The sequence below is a fragment of the Photinus pyralis genome, unplaced genomic scaffold (genome assembly GCF_008802855.1).
Source record: "Photinus pyralis isolate 1611_PpyrPB1 unplaced genomic scaffold, Ppyr1.3 Ppyr1.4_LG3b, whole genome shotgun sequence".
NCBI lineage: Eukaryota > Metazoa > Arthropoda > Insecta > Coleoptera > Lampyridae > Photinus > Photinus pyralis.
The window spans coordinates 28,534,819-28,547,979 of record NW_022170510.1 but is presented as its reverse complement, the minus strand read 5'-3'; the positions used below and the strand labels follow the sequence as shown (position 1 = coordinate 28,547,979).

General features: G+C 35.5%; 1 protein-coding gene across 2 annotated transcripts; it reads left to right on the top strand.

The window, feature by feature from the left end:
• Nucleotides 1-6,007: 6,007 nt before the first annotated feature.
• Nucleotides 6,008-11,174, top strand: LOC116166732 (heterogeneous nuclear ribonucleoprotein A1, A2/B1 homolog). 2 transcript variants are annotated; one of them, XM_031481814.1, is made up of 5 exons: nucleotides 6,008-6,174; nucleotides 6,303-6,780; nucleotides 6,869-7,354; nucleotides 8,997-9,087; nucleotides 10,175-11,174. In XM_031481814.1, exons 1-4 carry the CDS (start codon nucleotides 6,160-6,162, stop codon nucleotides 9,083-9,085), a joined length of 1,068 nt encoding a protein of 355 aa, XP_031337674.1. In that variant the 5' UTR covers nucleotides 6,008-6,159; the 3' UTR covers nucleotides 9,086-9,087; nucleotides 10,175-11,174. The 2 variants fall into 2 exon arrangements, with proteins under 2 accessions (XP_031337674.1, XP_031337673.1); XM_031481813.1 differs by having other exon boundaries at nucleotides 8,997-10,401.
• Nucleotides 11,175-13,161: the final 1,987 nt, after the last annotated feature.

The following is a 13,161-nucleotide window of genomic DNA, read 5'->3' as shown; positions in this document are numbered from 1 at the left end:
CGGCACTCGTTAGCATAATTTCTTGTTTTAATGTGGAAGATGAATACAAAACTGACACAATCAAATGATAATTTTCTATTTTATTTTCTATTACATTCTAACACAATTCAAATGATGTCTTTATCCACAAACAAGTCCCGTCAGGGTGCACACCTCCGCTAACAAGTGGACGCTAACCAAGATACCGGGGGCGGCATCCTCGCAATATATCTACAATAAAAGAGGTTTGCAAATGAGAGACCTCGGCTTTCATGCTTTACATATTATATACCTAACCAAAGAGTATACGTTAGGTATATACTCTTTGACCTAACAGAATTCATTGAAATATACCTACCTCCAATATCCATACATCTAAAAATTAAAAGTCAAGAGTATAGCAAACGAAATTTGAGGGACGAGGCCTACAAGCAATTAATAGATTTAAGTAAAGTTCCCCTTGTTTGCTTTTCGCACTATGGTGTTTTGTGTTTTACTTGGTGATACGATCCTTGAGAAGACTCAACAAATAACCAAAATTATCACTGTTCATTCGGAAGTAATTTTTGTAGTTTCCAGGATTCGTATTATTAATTTTCTTCAGAAGGTACAGATGGTTGGACTAACTTGTCTTTAGATACAACTTTTAGTCCATCTTCTTCTTCTTGTTAACTTGTAATTCCATTTCTTCCGCTTCTTCCAGAAAAACGATGGTCGCTCACTGTCACGCAACACAATCTTTGGAAATTGTTCCAACTTCATTGATAGATTAGTTATCTTGGAAAAAGAACGTAAAAGTTTTCCTTAAAAGCGCGAAAAGATAGCTTCGCCGCGCCGCTTGGTTTATACAATATACACATACAAAATGTGCATTATAATAATTGGTCTAAGTTTATGTTTCTGCGATCAATCACAAATTAATATTACCACAGACAACATATACTACAGACGGTCAATCTTAAGGCTGGACAGTACACCCGTTCCGTTGCCCGAAAACGCGTGATTTCGTTCCACGATATCTTAATTCTGAGTGAAGTTGAAGAAGGGGTCGAATATTCCTGTGAAAGGTGAATGCTTTAGCTAGACAATAACGCCGGGGTTTACTAAAATGTTTTAAAATAATCTTTTTTTTAAGGGCAACGTCGAGGGCTGTTAGGGTGTCATATTTTGGAAAAGAAAAAAGGAAATAAATTTTCCTGGCGTTATTGCCTAGATATTAAGTTTACGAACGTATCTTAATTTTGGAAATTGTTCCAACTTCATTTATAGATAAGTTATCTTGGAAAAACAACTTAAAAGTTTTCCTCAAAAGCGCGAAAAGATAGCTTCCGCCGCGTGGCTGGTTTTATACAGATAGAAAATATGCATTATAATTGGACTAAGTTTATGTTTTTACCATCGAACACAAATTAATATTATAAATAACCAAATTTGGGGATTGACAATAGGCAACTTTACATACTCCGTTCTGTATGTACTGTCCAGCCTTAAGGGGAAAAAGCACGCCAAGTTTTGTTTCACATGTCCCCTTATTTAAAAACCTGCTATCCCTCTATTTTGCTCCATCTATTAGCGCATACAACAATGTGTTGGTTCTTCTACAGATTTCTTATTTTGGAATGGTTTTGCAAATTGTCTAGGGAAAGAAGTATTGATACTTTATTATTAGAAAGCTGTCCCACTCTCGCAAGAAATCCCCATATTTACATCTGGGCGAAGTGCTGATAATCTTTGCAGGTACACAGTGTTGCCAATTTGGTGATTTTGTCACTAGATCTGGTGAATTTCAATATCAATTTCAGACTTTTTCATCACGATTCAGACATGTCTAAAACCTAGTGATTTTCAACATAAATGTGAAGACTATCTGATGATTTCAAGAAAAACCGCAATGCTATTATATATAAATTTGTGAATTTTCGAAATGTTCGCGTTTTTTCAATAAAAGTCTGTATTCATTTATTTAAAAAGTCCTATTTCCTGAAGTAGGTAAATAGTCCTATTATGTTATGTAAGAAACAAGATACGAAGAATCGCATACGATTTTCAGTAGGGGAATTTTTTGGCAGGTCGCTTTCGGAAACGCGACTTTTAATTCGGCTCATATTCAATAGCATTGATCCTTGAACTTGTAGAAATCGATTGGTAAAGGTTTGACATCGCTGTCTCTTTTCGTTCTCGAGTTATACGAGGAACAAACGGACGCACAACACCGTCACATAAGGGAAATTTTCTTCCTTTCGAAAAATTCCCCTAAACCTAATGATGTGATTTTAGGGAATTTGTCAAATGTTGAACGTTTGGTTGCATACTTATTTAATAATAAAATTGGTGGTTTTGTTGTGAAAAGTTACTAGAAATCACTAGATTTTGGAGAAAAAAATCACCAAAAAAATTTCGTTATCTTTCTTTCTTTCCTGTTCCACCACCTAGTGACTTCTGGTGACTTCCAGGCGGCCATTCTCAGATTTCTGTCATTTACTACTTGGCAACACTGCAGGTACACATACAAAGCAATTATCACTTCATATTCGCAATTACCGTATTACTCGTTGTCTTTGGGTGCATAAGAAACGATATAACTTGCACCACTTTTCGAATTCTCAAAAAAAGTGTAATCTCCGTGTTTTTTTATATACCTACGTACTCTACTTGCCTACTTGTCTCTCCGTTTGTGGAATAAATCTTGCAATCAGCAATTTAACTTCATTTAACTTGGGTAACGAAAACCTAAACATAAGCAATTTTCGAATGAATATTTGCCTCATCATGTAATAAATCCCATTTGAGGTGTGCAATTATCGGTCAATTACGGCGGTAATTGCATTGTAGAAAACGAAAGAGCCCTGCGCTAATTGCACATTTCATGGGAATACACTTAACAATTTGATAAATAGGTAAGGTGAGTTTGTAATGTCTATTCGGGAAATATTCCCCCGAATTACACTCGTGCATCAAAATAAACCTGATAATTTTTAGCGCATTTTCCAACGAAATTGGGTGCGCTACTGCAGCCACTTTCTCTGTCCGTCCGTCTGTCCTACAGTTTTCAAGATATTTAGTTCGTTCTTTTTGCATTCGGTAGCGTATCGCTCTGGCACCTGAGTCAAAGAAAATCTTGACGATTGAACTGCGCAAAGGCAAATATATCGCATATAGTAAAAATCAGATGTGCGCATGCGCAGACTGCGCAATGCAAACTTTCTTATTTATGGAAATATTTCTTTGAAATTTTAACCAAAGATACTTATAGTAAAAGCAAACGTATTGCATATTGTAAATATCAGATTAATAAGCGCATGCGCAGGACGCGCAATATCAACTGCGCAGTAAAGTGTCAACTTCCTTATTTATGAAGATATTTCTTTAACATTTTAACCATATATGCATCTAGTAATGAAAAACGTAGCGCACATAGGTATGGCATTTGGGGAAGTATTGATCAATTTATGGAAAATGCGCTGAAGTTACTCGCCTTAGGGCGAAAACCTTTTTACTTGTTTATTCAAATGTCTTATCAGTAAAAAACTGCGTTCGGTTATTTTCATAATTTGTTAAAAGAGAATTTTGATGCACTTGTGCAATTACCTACGAAAATTGTCACAAACCAAAGTTTTAATAGCGATCCTCGAGATGGTTTATAGTTTTGTATCTATTACTGTCTGCCGGTTTAGTGTGTTGTCACTTCACTCAACGAAACCATGTGTATTGTATGCAAAAAATCCCCTGAATCCGTAAATGACAGTCTAGCTGACCGGAAACTCCGGGAACATATTGCTATACACAAGAAAACGAAGAAAAAATGGGAAAATAACGTTTTTTCGCATTTAACTTAATTAGGTATCTCGTTAACTATTCCTCTTACGGAAAAAATGAAGAGAACGATTTGTTTAGAATCGATTTTTCTATCAGATACAGTTGGTATGATTTTTATTAAACAGAGTGCCAAGGGCCTATTATAAAGTTACTTTCTTGTTCTATTTCTGGGGTTTCCACTAAACTAATTCCACAGTCCGTCGATTTGCAAAACTCATTGGGACAACAGAGACAATTGTTGGAATAGGTTGTTTTACGGTTCCACCATCCATAAAAATATTGAAAACGCTCTGGGAGTCATCCAGTTTGAAAGACAAAGCATCGAGAAGGGCGTATCAACAAAAACAAATGTTAATTTTTGGGATTACTTTTTTTGTATTTTTCCAGAAAAAACAATAACATTTAAAAATGAACGGTTCTGTACCAACTGAAAATTCTATTCGAAACAAATTCATTTCTATGAGCTCGAGCATTAGTTGACGAGATAATTGGAAGTCAAATGCGAAAAAAACTGCATTTTTCCATTTTTTCTTGGTTTTTTTGTGTATATAGCAATATGTTCCGGGAGAATCCGGGCAGGGAACTACTTAGAATACACTTGGTTTCGTTGTGTGAAATGCCAACATCCAGTTTAGAATACTTTTGGAGCTAATTGGCTGGACTATGTTGACCCTACCAATACACATTGACATAAAATAAATAAAGTTCGTTAAGTGCTCCCTTCCCTAATCAAAAAATTTTGTGATGTTATTATCACAGATCATGGTATAATAAATATCACATATACATATAGGTAGGCAAGGCCGTGCGAGGGGGGAGGGGCGAGGGGGGCCCAGGCCCTGGACGCCAATTCTGGGGGGCGCTGAAGTGAAGTCGCCCGTCGTCGCCTTCGTCGGGAGCGTCAAAGGCGTGAGTGAAAGATTTACCTCGAATTATATAAACGAATCGGTAAATACTCTTGTTTCGTATTTGATAAATTCAGAATCAGTAAAAATTTAAAAATTAAAAACTGTCGCGTTTATAAAGTCGGTAATTCCATGGAGTTAGGAAATCAAACAAAAGTGCCTGCATTTGCCATGTTTGATTTCAAATTGCCATGGCACCACTGATTTTCTTAAAAGCGCCAGTTTTTAGTTATCCAATTTCTGGAATTCAAAGTTCAGAAAATTAAAAGCTATAGTATGCATGGATTCGTAATTTGTTTCCCTACAAAAAACCTAAATAGACTTTCTCTCTAAAATAATTACAGAAGTCAATAATCAGAAATGAAAAAATTACTATTGCAATTCCTATGGTGCCTTGTTCAAGTCACCACCCGGTATAATAATATATTTATTATGGAAAAACAAAAATTATGTTTATTATTCTAATAAAATCTTTCCTTGTCCAACCTCATAATTTTATATGTGGAGGCTAAATTTAGTTTCCGCCCTTGTATAACCAAATTCGCTCCATCAATTTTTTAAATGTTTAGAAAAGCGAAAAATGAAGAATTAAAATGTATCCTCTTTCATGTAATTTATGATGTTATACAAGTGAGCGGTGAGCGCTTATCTTATCTACGTAAAGGCCGGCGTTGAAGCCGAGGAAGTAAGGTTTGAGTATATGTATTTTATTTTTACAAAAATGACTCCATCTATTACACACTTTTACCACACACAACAGTTTTCTGTGCGTCTACCACATTTTACAACAAATTATTTCGACTGCTTCAAGGTAGACAACACACTAACCGTACTCTATTAGGTGTTGCGTTTATTTCTACAGCATTGCATTGACCGTCTGTAGTATATGTTGTCTGTGATATTACAAATGGCCAAATTTGGCGATTGACAATAGGCAACTTTACATACTCTGTTCTGTATGTACTGTCATTGTTTCAATGGTACTGTCCAGCTTCCAGTATTTCTACTTTTTAGCGCCAAGCGTGTCGCGCTAGGAGGAATTATACCGCCCAGATTACGCTCTAAAACTGCAGGTGTAGCCCCAGCATTAGTTTTTTCTCTCTCTTTACAATTTAAACAAGTCTGAAAATAAAACCTTCTATCAGACTTTTTTGTAATCATTTATCATTTTTATTTTTTAGGTCTAATTTGACTACTAACATTGAATAGTTATAACTTATAAATTCAATAGAATTTGTATATTATAACTTTAAATTTCCCTCGCTTTCATATAGAGGGCTCCGTTGTTGTCAGGTTTGCGCATTAGCGAGTCGTCAGCAGTTTTGTCATCCCAGAACGACGCTACGCTTTCTCCATATTGAATTTATACAAAAAAGTTACGTTTGTTGGAAAATTGCTTTATTTACTTACCTAAAATTTGCTCTAATTTGTGTATTCGTGTTCACACTACATACAGAAAATGAAGAAAGACGATGTAAGTTTCACACCTAATTTTGCGTATTTCAATTTTGAGTACTGTACCTATGTATTTAAATGGAATGGAAAATATTTATATATCAGAGCATTTAAACTCCAGTAGTTCTAACAATTTCTTTAAAATAGGATGCAAGAAACGAACCGGAACACGTCCGCAAGCTGTTCATTGGAGGATTAGATTATCGGACAACGGATGATTCTTTAAAGAAACATTTCGAACACTGGGGTGAGATCGTGGATGTTGTCGTTATGAAGGATCCAAAAACAAAGAGGTCACGCGGGTTTGGTTTTATTACATATTCACGAGCGCAAATGGTAGATGATGCTCAAAATGCTAGACCGCATAGAGTTGACGGAAGAGTAGTCGAACCTAAACGAGCTGTTCCCAGACAAGATATTGGCCGTCCCGAAGCCGGTGCAACAGTGAAGAAGTTATTTGTCGGAGGATTAAAGGAAGATGTTGAAGAAGACGACTTAAGAGAACATTTTAAAAATTTTGGCACAATATTATCATGTACTATTGTCACCGATAAAGAATCTGGGAAGAAGAGGGGCTTTGGTTTTATAGAGTTTGATGATTATGATCCTGTTGACAAAATTTGTCGTGAGTATACTTTATGTTAGCTTTAAGAATATGGTGCTCTATTTTACGTCTGCCTTTTGTGTGTAATACAAAAGTTTATTTTTCACAGTACAGAGAAGCCACCAACTAAATGGAAAACACATTGATGTAAAAAAGGCTTTAAGCAAAGCTGAAATGGAACGTGCGCAAGGCGGGGGAGGGCCAAATGCAGGTGGTCCTATTGGTAGTGCCGGTCCACGGGGTGGTCCCAGAGGAGGTGGCTCAGGTGGAGGAAATCGTGGTAATTTTAATAACGGTCCCCAAGGTACTACATGGGGTGGACCGAACAGAGGAAGTGGTGGAGGTGGTGATTGGAATAATATGCCGCCAAATCAAGGTTATAACACAGGCGGTTGGTCTGGAGGTGGAAATCCTTGGGACAACCAGGGAGGTGGAAACTGGGGAAATAACCAAGGTGGCCCAGCAGGTTACGGAGGTGGGGGCGGCGGTGGTAATTGGGGACCGACCAATGATAGCTTTGGTGGAGGATATCAGCAAAACTTTGGAGGCGGTGCGATGAGAAGTAACTATCAAACAAATCGTCCAGCCCCCTATGGTAAGTTGCCAAATGTAATGTAATGACGTGTATCAATGAAAAACTTCATTAATTTTGATGTATAAGTACAGGGTTATGGAAAAGTATGGACACTTCTTTATTTTTTAAATATTTACCTAATTCAAAAATGTGCGAACAAAAAAAAGTTCTAGAAAAATATACATTGTCAATAAAAAAATTCATGTTGCCAATCAAAATGTCTGAGATCCAAACAGATGTCATTAAATGAACAAAGCATCTTTAGTTTCCAATACTTTTGCCTAATCCTGTGTTTTAAAATGTTAAATTTTGTTCTCAATCCTATGTTTTATAAAGGCATATTGATTTATATTAAAATTCCAATTATAATGTATCTTAAAATTAAATTAGAACATAGGACTGCCTAAACCCATCCCTATGTATAAAACATGCAAAGTATTTCTTCTGGCATAGTTGATTATCAATTTCAAGCAGCAGCAACATGTTTAAGTCAGAGACTTGTTATAACTAGACCGCGCGTAACGTAGATTTTACTATAAACGCCTGTTGTCAAGATAGGATAGGCAACCAACTGTTCATCGCGGGGCAGACGTACGTTCTGCAGCTTGCTTTAGCCATGTTTATTCTAAATTTTAGTAGCAAAAAAAGATAACATATAGCTGTTAACTGTTTTAATGGAATTTATTAGTATTTTATTTGAACTAAATTGGTATATAACTGCCTTACTCTAGTCCTAATTTGATTTATATGTGTATTTTGGTCGTGAACACGTATGGGAAAATATACTCTTAAAACTAAACTTGTAGGTAGTAAGATATGATTATTTAGCGGATTTTGATTCAATATATTCCTACCCAAAAACCCAAATGGGCTGTAACTGTTATTTGTTTTTCTTAGACTGCTGATAACCATTTTGTTTACAACGCGGTGTGGTGTGGATTGAATGAAAAACCTGAACACATTTTCAGCAATTTGGCAAATTTTTAATGCATCGCTTGATACGTGCAACAATCCTTCACGATTTTTTCTAGTTAAAAGCTTTGACTGACTCTCCGATCCGAATATCGCATCTGCGCTTGCACATATGGAACATAGACTTAGCTATTTTTCTTGTAAGAAAACACCTAATAGGCAAATAGGTACTGCTGTTGTCTTGCTGGTAAAGGATGTCGAATAATAGTTCTACGTTATTTTAACTGAATGGGAAAGTCGAAAACGTTCGGTATTGCATTATTGTTTAACACCTTTGTCGGTACCTTTCTAAAATCGGCTTCATTCCCCGCAAATGCACTATGGTGGGAGTACATTTTTCTCTTCGAATGGCTCTGATCCATTGGCCCTTTAAACTTTTATCCGTTGAAAATCAGCATATTATTTAAAAATTTATCGACAGAGTACATGTTGATAGGCACGAGTTAACCTAAGTTTATTGGTTTATTCTCAACAGAAATTTATCTGTTCACTAATTCGAGCTAATCACAAGAATTATTAATGGACGGAACATCTAAAATAACAGCTTATTTCATTATATTGCACATCATCTTAGCGATTTTTGCCCCGCAGTGCATTGTGTGTTGCATACTGTGTCGACAACACCTTAGATACTTTAAGCGCAGTCTAGTTATAACAAGTCTCTGGTTTAAGTGGTCTGTTTTATTTCAAGGAGGCGGTGGCAATCCTGGCGGTAATTATGGAGGCGGTGGTGGTTATGGAAACCAAAACGGAATGGGTCCCGGCAACAGACGATTTTAAATGTAAGTTCAACAGGAAACCTGTGGCCCTTTTAGGATCAGATGTACTATATTCATATCGCAGTCCATAAACATTATTGTTCCAAATAATTTAATTATTCGTAACACGGTTAGCCCTGTGGTTTGACGTGCATACACAATAGGTGTAGGTCAAGTCATTAGGAGGAAAGCCTATTTAAGGGTGCAGTGTGTATTGTAGTTAATATATGTCCTTTCATTTTTCACATAAATGATTCTCTGAATAGATCTAGGTTTATGTGTTAGTCTTAGCTACTACATATTGTGTATTGCAATAAAATTGTTAAGTCAGGAATAGTGTTTTTGGTGTATTATTGGACAGGTGACTGCAGGCAGAATTTTTTTTAGTTATTGAAATTTAGCCAGATTTTATCGCAGTTTTAATTCTAGGTAGGTAATTATTATTTAGGATTAAATGCATTTTTACTGATTCTTTTTTCATTACGTGTTCAGTGCACATTTTTTAATCAGTGAGTGTTTTTTATGTATAGAGCAGTTGAATAAAATAGAGCCAGTTTTATATTTAATGTAAGAGGTGTTTTTCTGAGTGTAGTCATTTCAAAGAATTGCAGGATCAACCAATGAAAACAGGTTTAAAATAGGTATGTATAGACTTCAGTATTGTTTTAGGTTATGTCTACCATTTAGCTCAGGTTTCTTTATCTTCAGGAAATATAATTATTAAATTTTTAAGACAGAGTACACTTAAATTAGTCTAGCAAGGTTTCTCATGAGGTGTTTTAGAAATTTTTTTAGGTAGTGACAGATTCTTAACAAAGCTAACCTGGGTTAGGTAGAATTTCATTCTTTTTAGTTTTTTTCATTTACCTAAACTTTGCTTTATAACTTTTAATAAATGATCACCTTCACACCAGCTTTGATTTTAAAATTCCTTTTACAATACCTACTTTTTTAGACAGAAATGTGAAAATTAAACCTTTTGCCAATTTTGATACCTTCGCAAATCTACTGTATTGACTTTTCCAAGAGCTTGTACTGCGATCCTTATACAAAAATTTAAGGAAGCAAAGTTGATATGAATAACAAACAAATTAATTACGTTTGTTTTTAGCCTGGTTTTGGTAAAAGCAAGCACTGCTTTGGATTATCTGGGTACTTCCAAAAGATGGTGTGAATCTTTTATTAAAGTTATACAGTAAATTTCATCAATCACATTTCCTGTTCAATCAGTTGCACTGATTACCATTTATGAGGAGTTGTTTGTTGCAAAGAAATATACCTGACATATTTTTCCACTTTTTAATTTATAACATGTTACAAGTAAATTGCTAATACTTTGTTTTTGTTTCGGCGATCCTGTCAAATACGCGCTGATGAAGCACCATCCTACTTTTAACCAGGGAATATGTGAGTATGAATACCATCCAATGTTGAATTACAATGCTTTAGACTCTCAGATGTTGCTGTATGTTCTTAATTGGAAAGAATTTCAACAGTATTTATTTTTGGAGAATCGTTACGAAAATGGTGTGGGTTAGAGCATTGTTCAAAACTCCAACTACTTATTAACTTTTGTGTTTCCTTAGAGATGCATTTAACCGCTTATAATCACAATTGCATCTAGATGGTTGGTTGCAAGGGTGCAGCTACAGAGGGGGAAGTAAAAAATTTATTTGCCATAGCCAATCGATAGATTTATTATTTTTTTCATAGTCATTAAATCAATTTAAATAAAATAAAACAATCAAGTGGGAGAAAAATTAAAATAAAAAAGTTTTTAAAGTCCTGTTTGCTGAAAAGTGTTTAGTTGGCGTGACATCCAATCTCATTGTGCATGATTATACTAGGTTTACTCAGCGTCAATAATTTAAGAATTACTGGAAAGTGATTCAAACGTTAAGAAGATGATAAAATGTATTTTCTTCCCACCGTAACTAGTGATAATGTGTATTGCACAGCAATAGGGTAATGTCGCATATGACTTGAATACCACTTTCTTGATCCATCTCTGTCATTTATTGAGGGATTTCAAAACAGTGGGTTTGTTATGGTCTACTTACGTAATCAGTTACCAATGGACTGTTTATTTAAAAATTAAAGAAGTTATTAGGCCAAGCAAATTAAAAAAACGAGGGTTTATATAATTCAAAATGGTATAGTTTTCCCAACGCAAATTAAGAGATCAGTAAGAATCATTAGTCAGTAAATATTCATTTGACAAGAAGCATTTATTTAATATGATTTTTAATTTCAAAATAAACTTTATTTTCATATAACATGGCATCATTTTTGAAACGAATTTTCCAAGAACTACACATCTGAGAGAAGTTCATTATTTGTGAGTTGATTTAGGTGTTCTGCAGAAATTGAAGAATGTTCACAATAGCTTTGGTTATTGTAGCAAGTATTTTAATAAATGGATTTGTAATATAATTGTTGTTATTTTCCTGTCATTGCACACGTTGACATAGCAGCAGTGCCGTTCCGTAGAACGTCCCGGCCTGGTCATGCAATCATAATAATACCCGGCCCAAAAAATTGAAAATACGCCGTCACGGCCACCGACCCGGGCCCGTAGAAAGAAAACTGAGGTTGAGTTAGCATTAATTAGCGTTTAGAAAGCAGGTAGAGTGGGTAAAGCTAAAGATAGGATGGCTTGCAGCCTTGCACTTGCGTTGTGCAGTGAGAACAATGGTAGATTTGTCGGTGACTCCAAAAAACATTTTACCTCAGTCAGACTGAATAAACAGACTATAAAGTGCCTCGTTTATTATTTTTTCGTATGTGTTTCCCGGCCCGGTCAACCACTGTCCTTTCATGACCTCGACGGGACGGTACTGCATAGCAGGCCATTGAAAGGCTTACCAACGGCCTTAAGAGAGAGTTAGTGCCTAAGTGAAGTTCTTCAGAGAGAGATGGGCAAGAGAAAATTAATGTAATGGACCAGTAGTCTCTGCTGTTGTAAAGTGTATGTAATTTCTTACCGTCAGTATACAGAGTGGTGTTTTAAGTGGGCCATTAAAAGTATTTCAGGAACGGTTTGGAATCTTGAATCGGGACCCCATTACCTTTTTTGAATAATCGATCAAAAGGAATCATTTAAAAATATTTTCAAGATGGCCGCTTTTCCGATTGTATCAGAACGGTACCGGAACTTTCTTATTTCAAATGGCACTTTACGAATTCCTCATGTCTAACAAAGTTATTTGACATTTTTTCACAGTTTCAAAGGTTCATTAAATGAGTCATATCACTGTTATCTGACAACTTGGGAAAATTTTTTTTTCACGAATGGACAGCTAAAAGTCCACGCTATCAAGTGCTATTTTCAAATGTGATTTGAAAATAATACAAATTATCGGTCAAAGTTGACAATCGGTTTTTGGTCAAACTCGAAATTTTGAAATAGAAACCATATCTTTACTATGCATCAATGGAAAGAGCATAAAAAAACGGACAAAAAATTGTACTTGCAGGAATTCAAAAATACCATCAGAAAAGATTGTGCCATTTGAAATAAGAATGTTCGGACATCGTTCTGATACAACAGGAAAAGCGACCATCTTGAAAATATTTTTAAATAATTGCTCTTGATCGTCGATCGATTATTCAAAAAAGGTAATGAGTCCCGAATCAAAATTCCAAACCGTTCCTGAGATACTTATAATGGTCCACTTAAAAACACCACCCTGTATAAGTACAGAGTAGGATACCTCAAATATTCTAGTCGAGTGTCCTTCCAAATAACAAGGAAACGCAAATCAACAGAGTACTGTACTATGAAGACCTTTTTTGTGGTAGGAATCCTTTATGCGCCCACTCCATCGATTGCTGGTTTGTTTCAGTATCCCAATAAGTGGTACACCCAGATTTCAATGACATTTTTTTAAATATCTAACCACAGTGATATAATTCAGAATACAAATTTCTGGCCTGACAAGTTTCTGTTGTGAGGAGCCTTGATCTTGTAGACATTTATGTTAATGGCGTTAATCCCAAATGTTTGTGTAACATTTTCAAAACTGTTATGCTTTCGATAGTGTAATGTGCACTTCCGTTGCAATAATTCATCCATTTGTAACTGTTCTTGTCTCAATG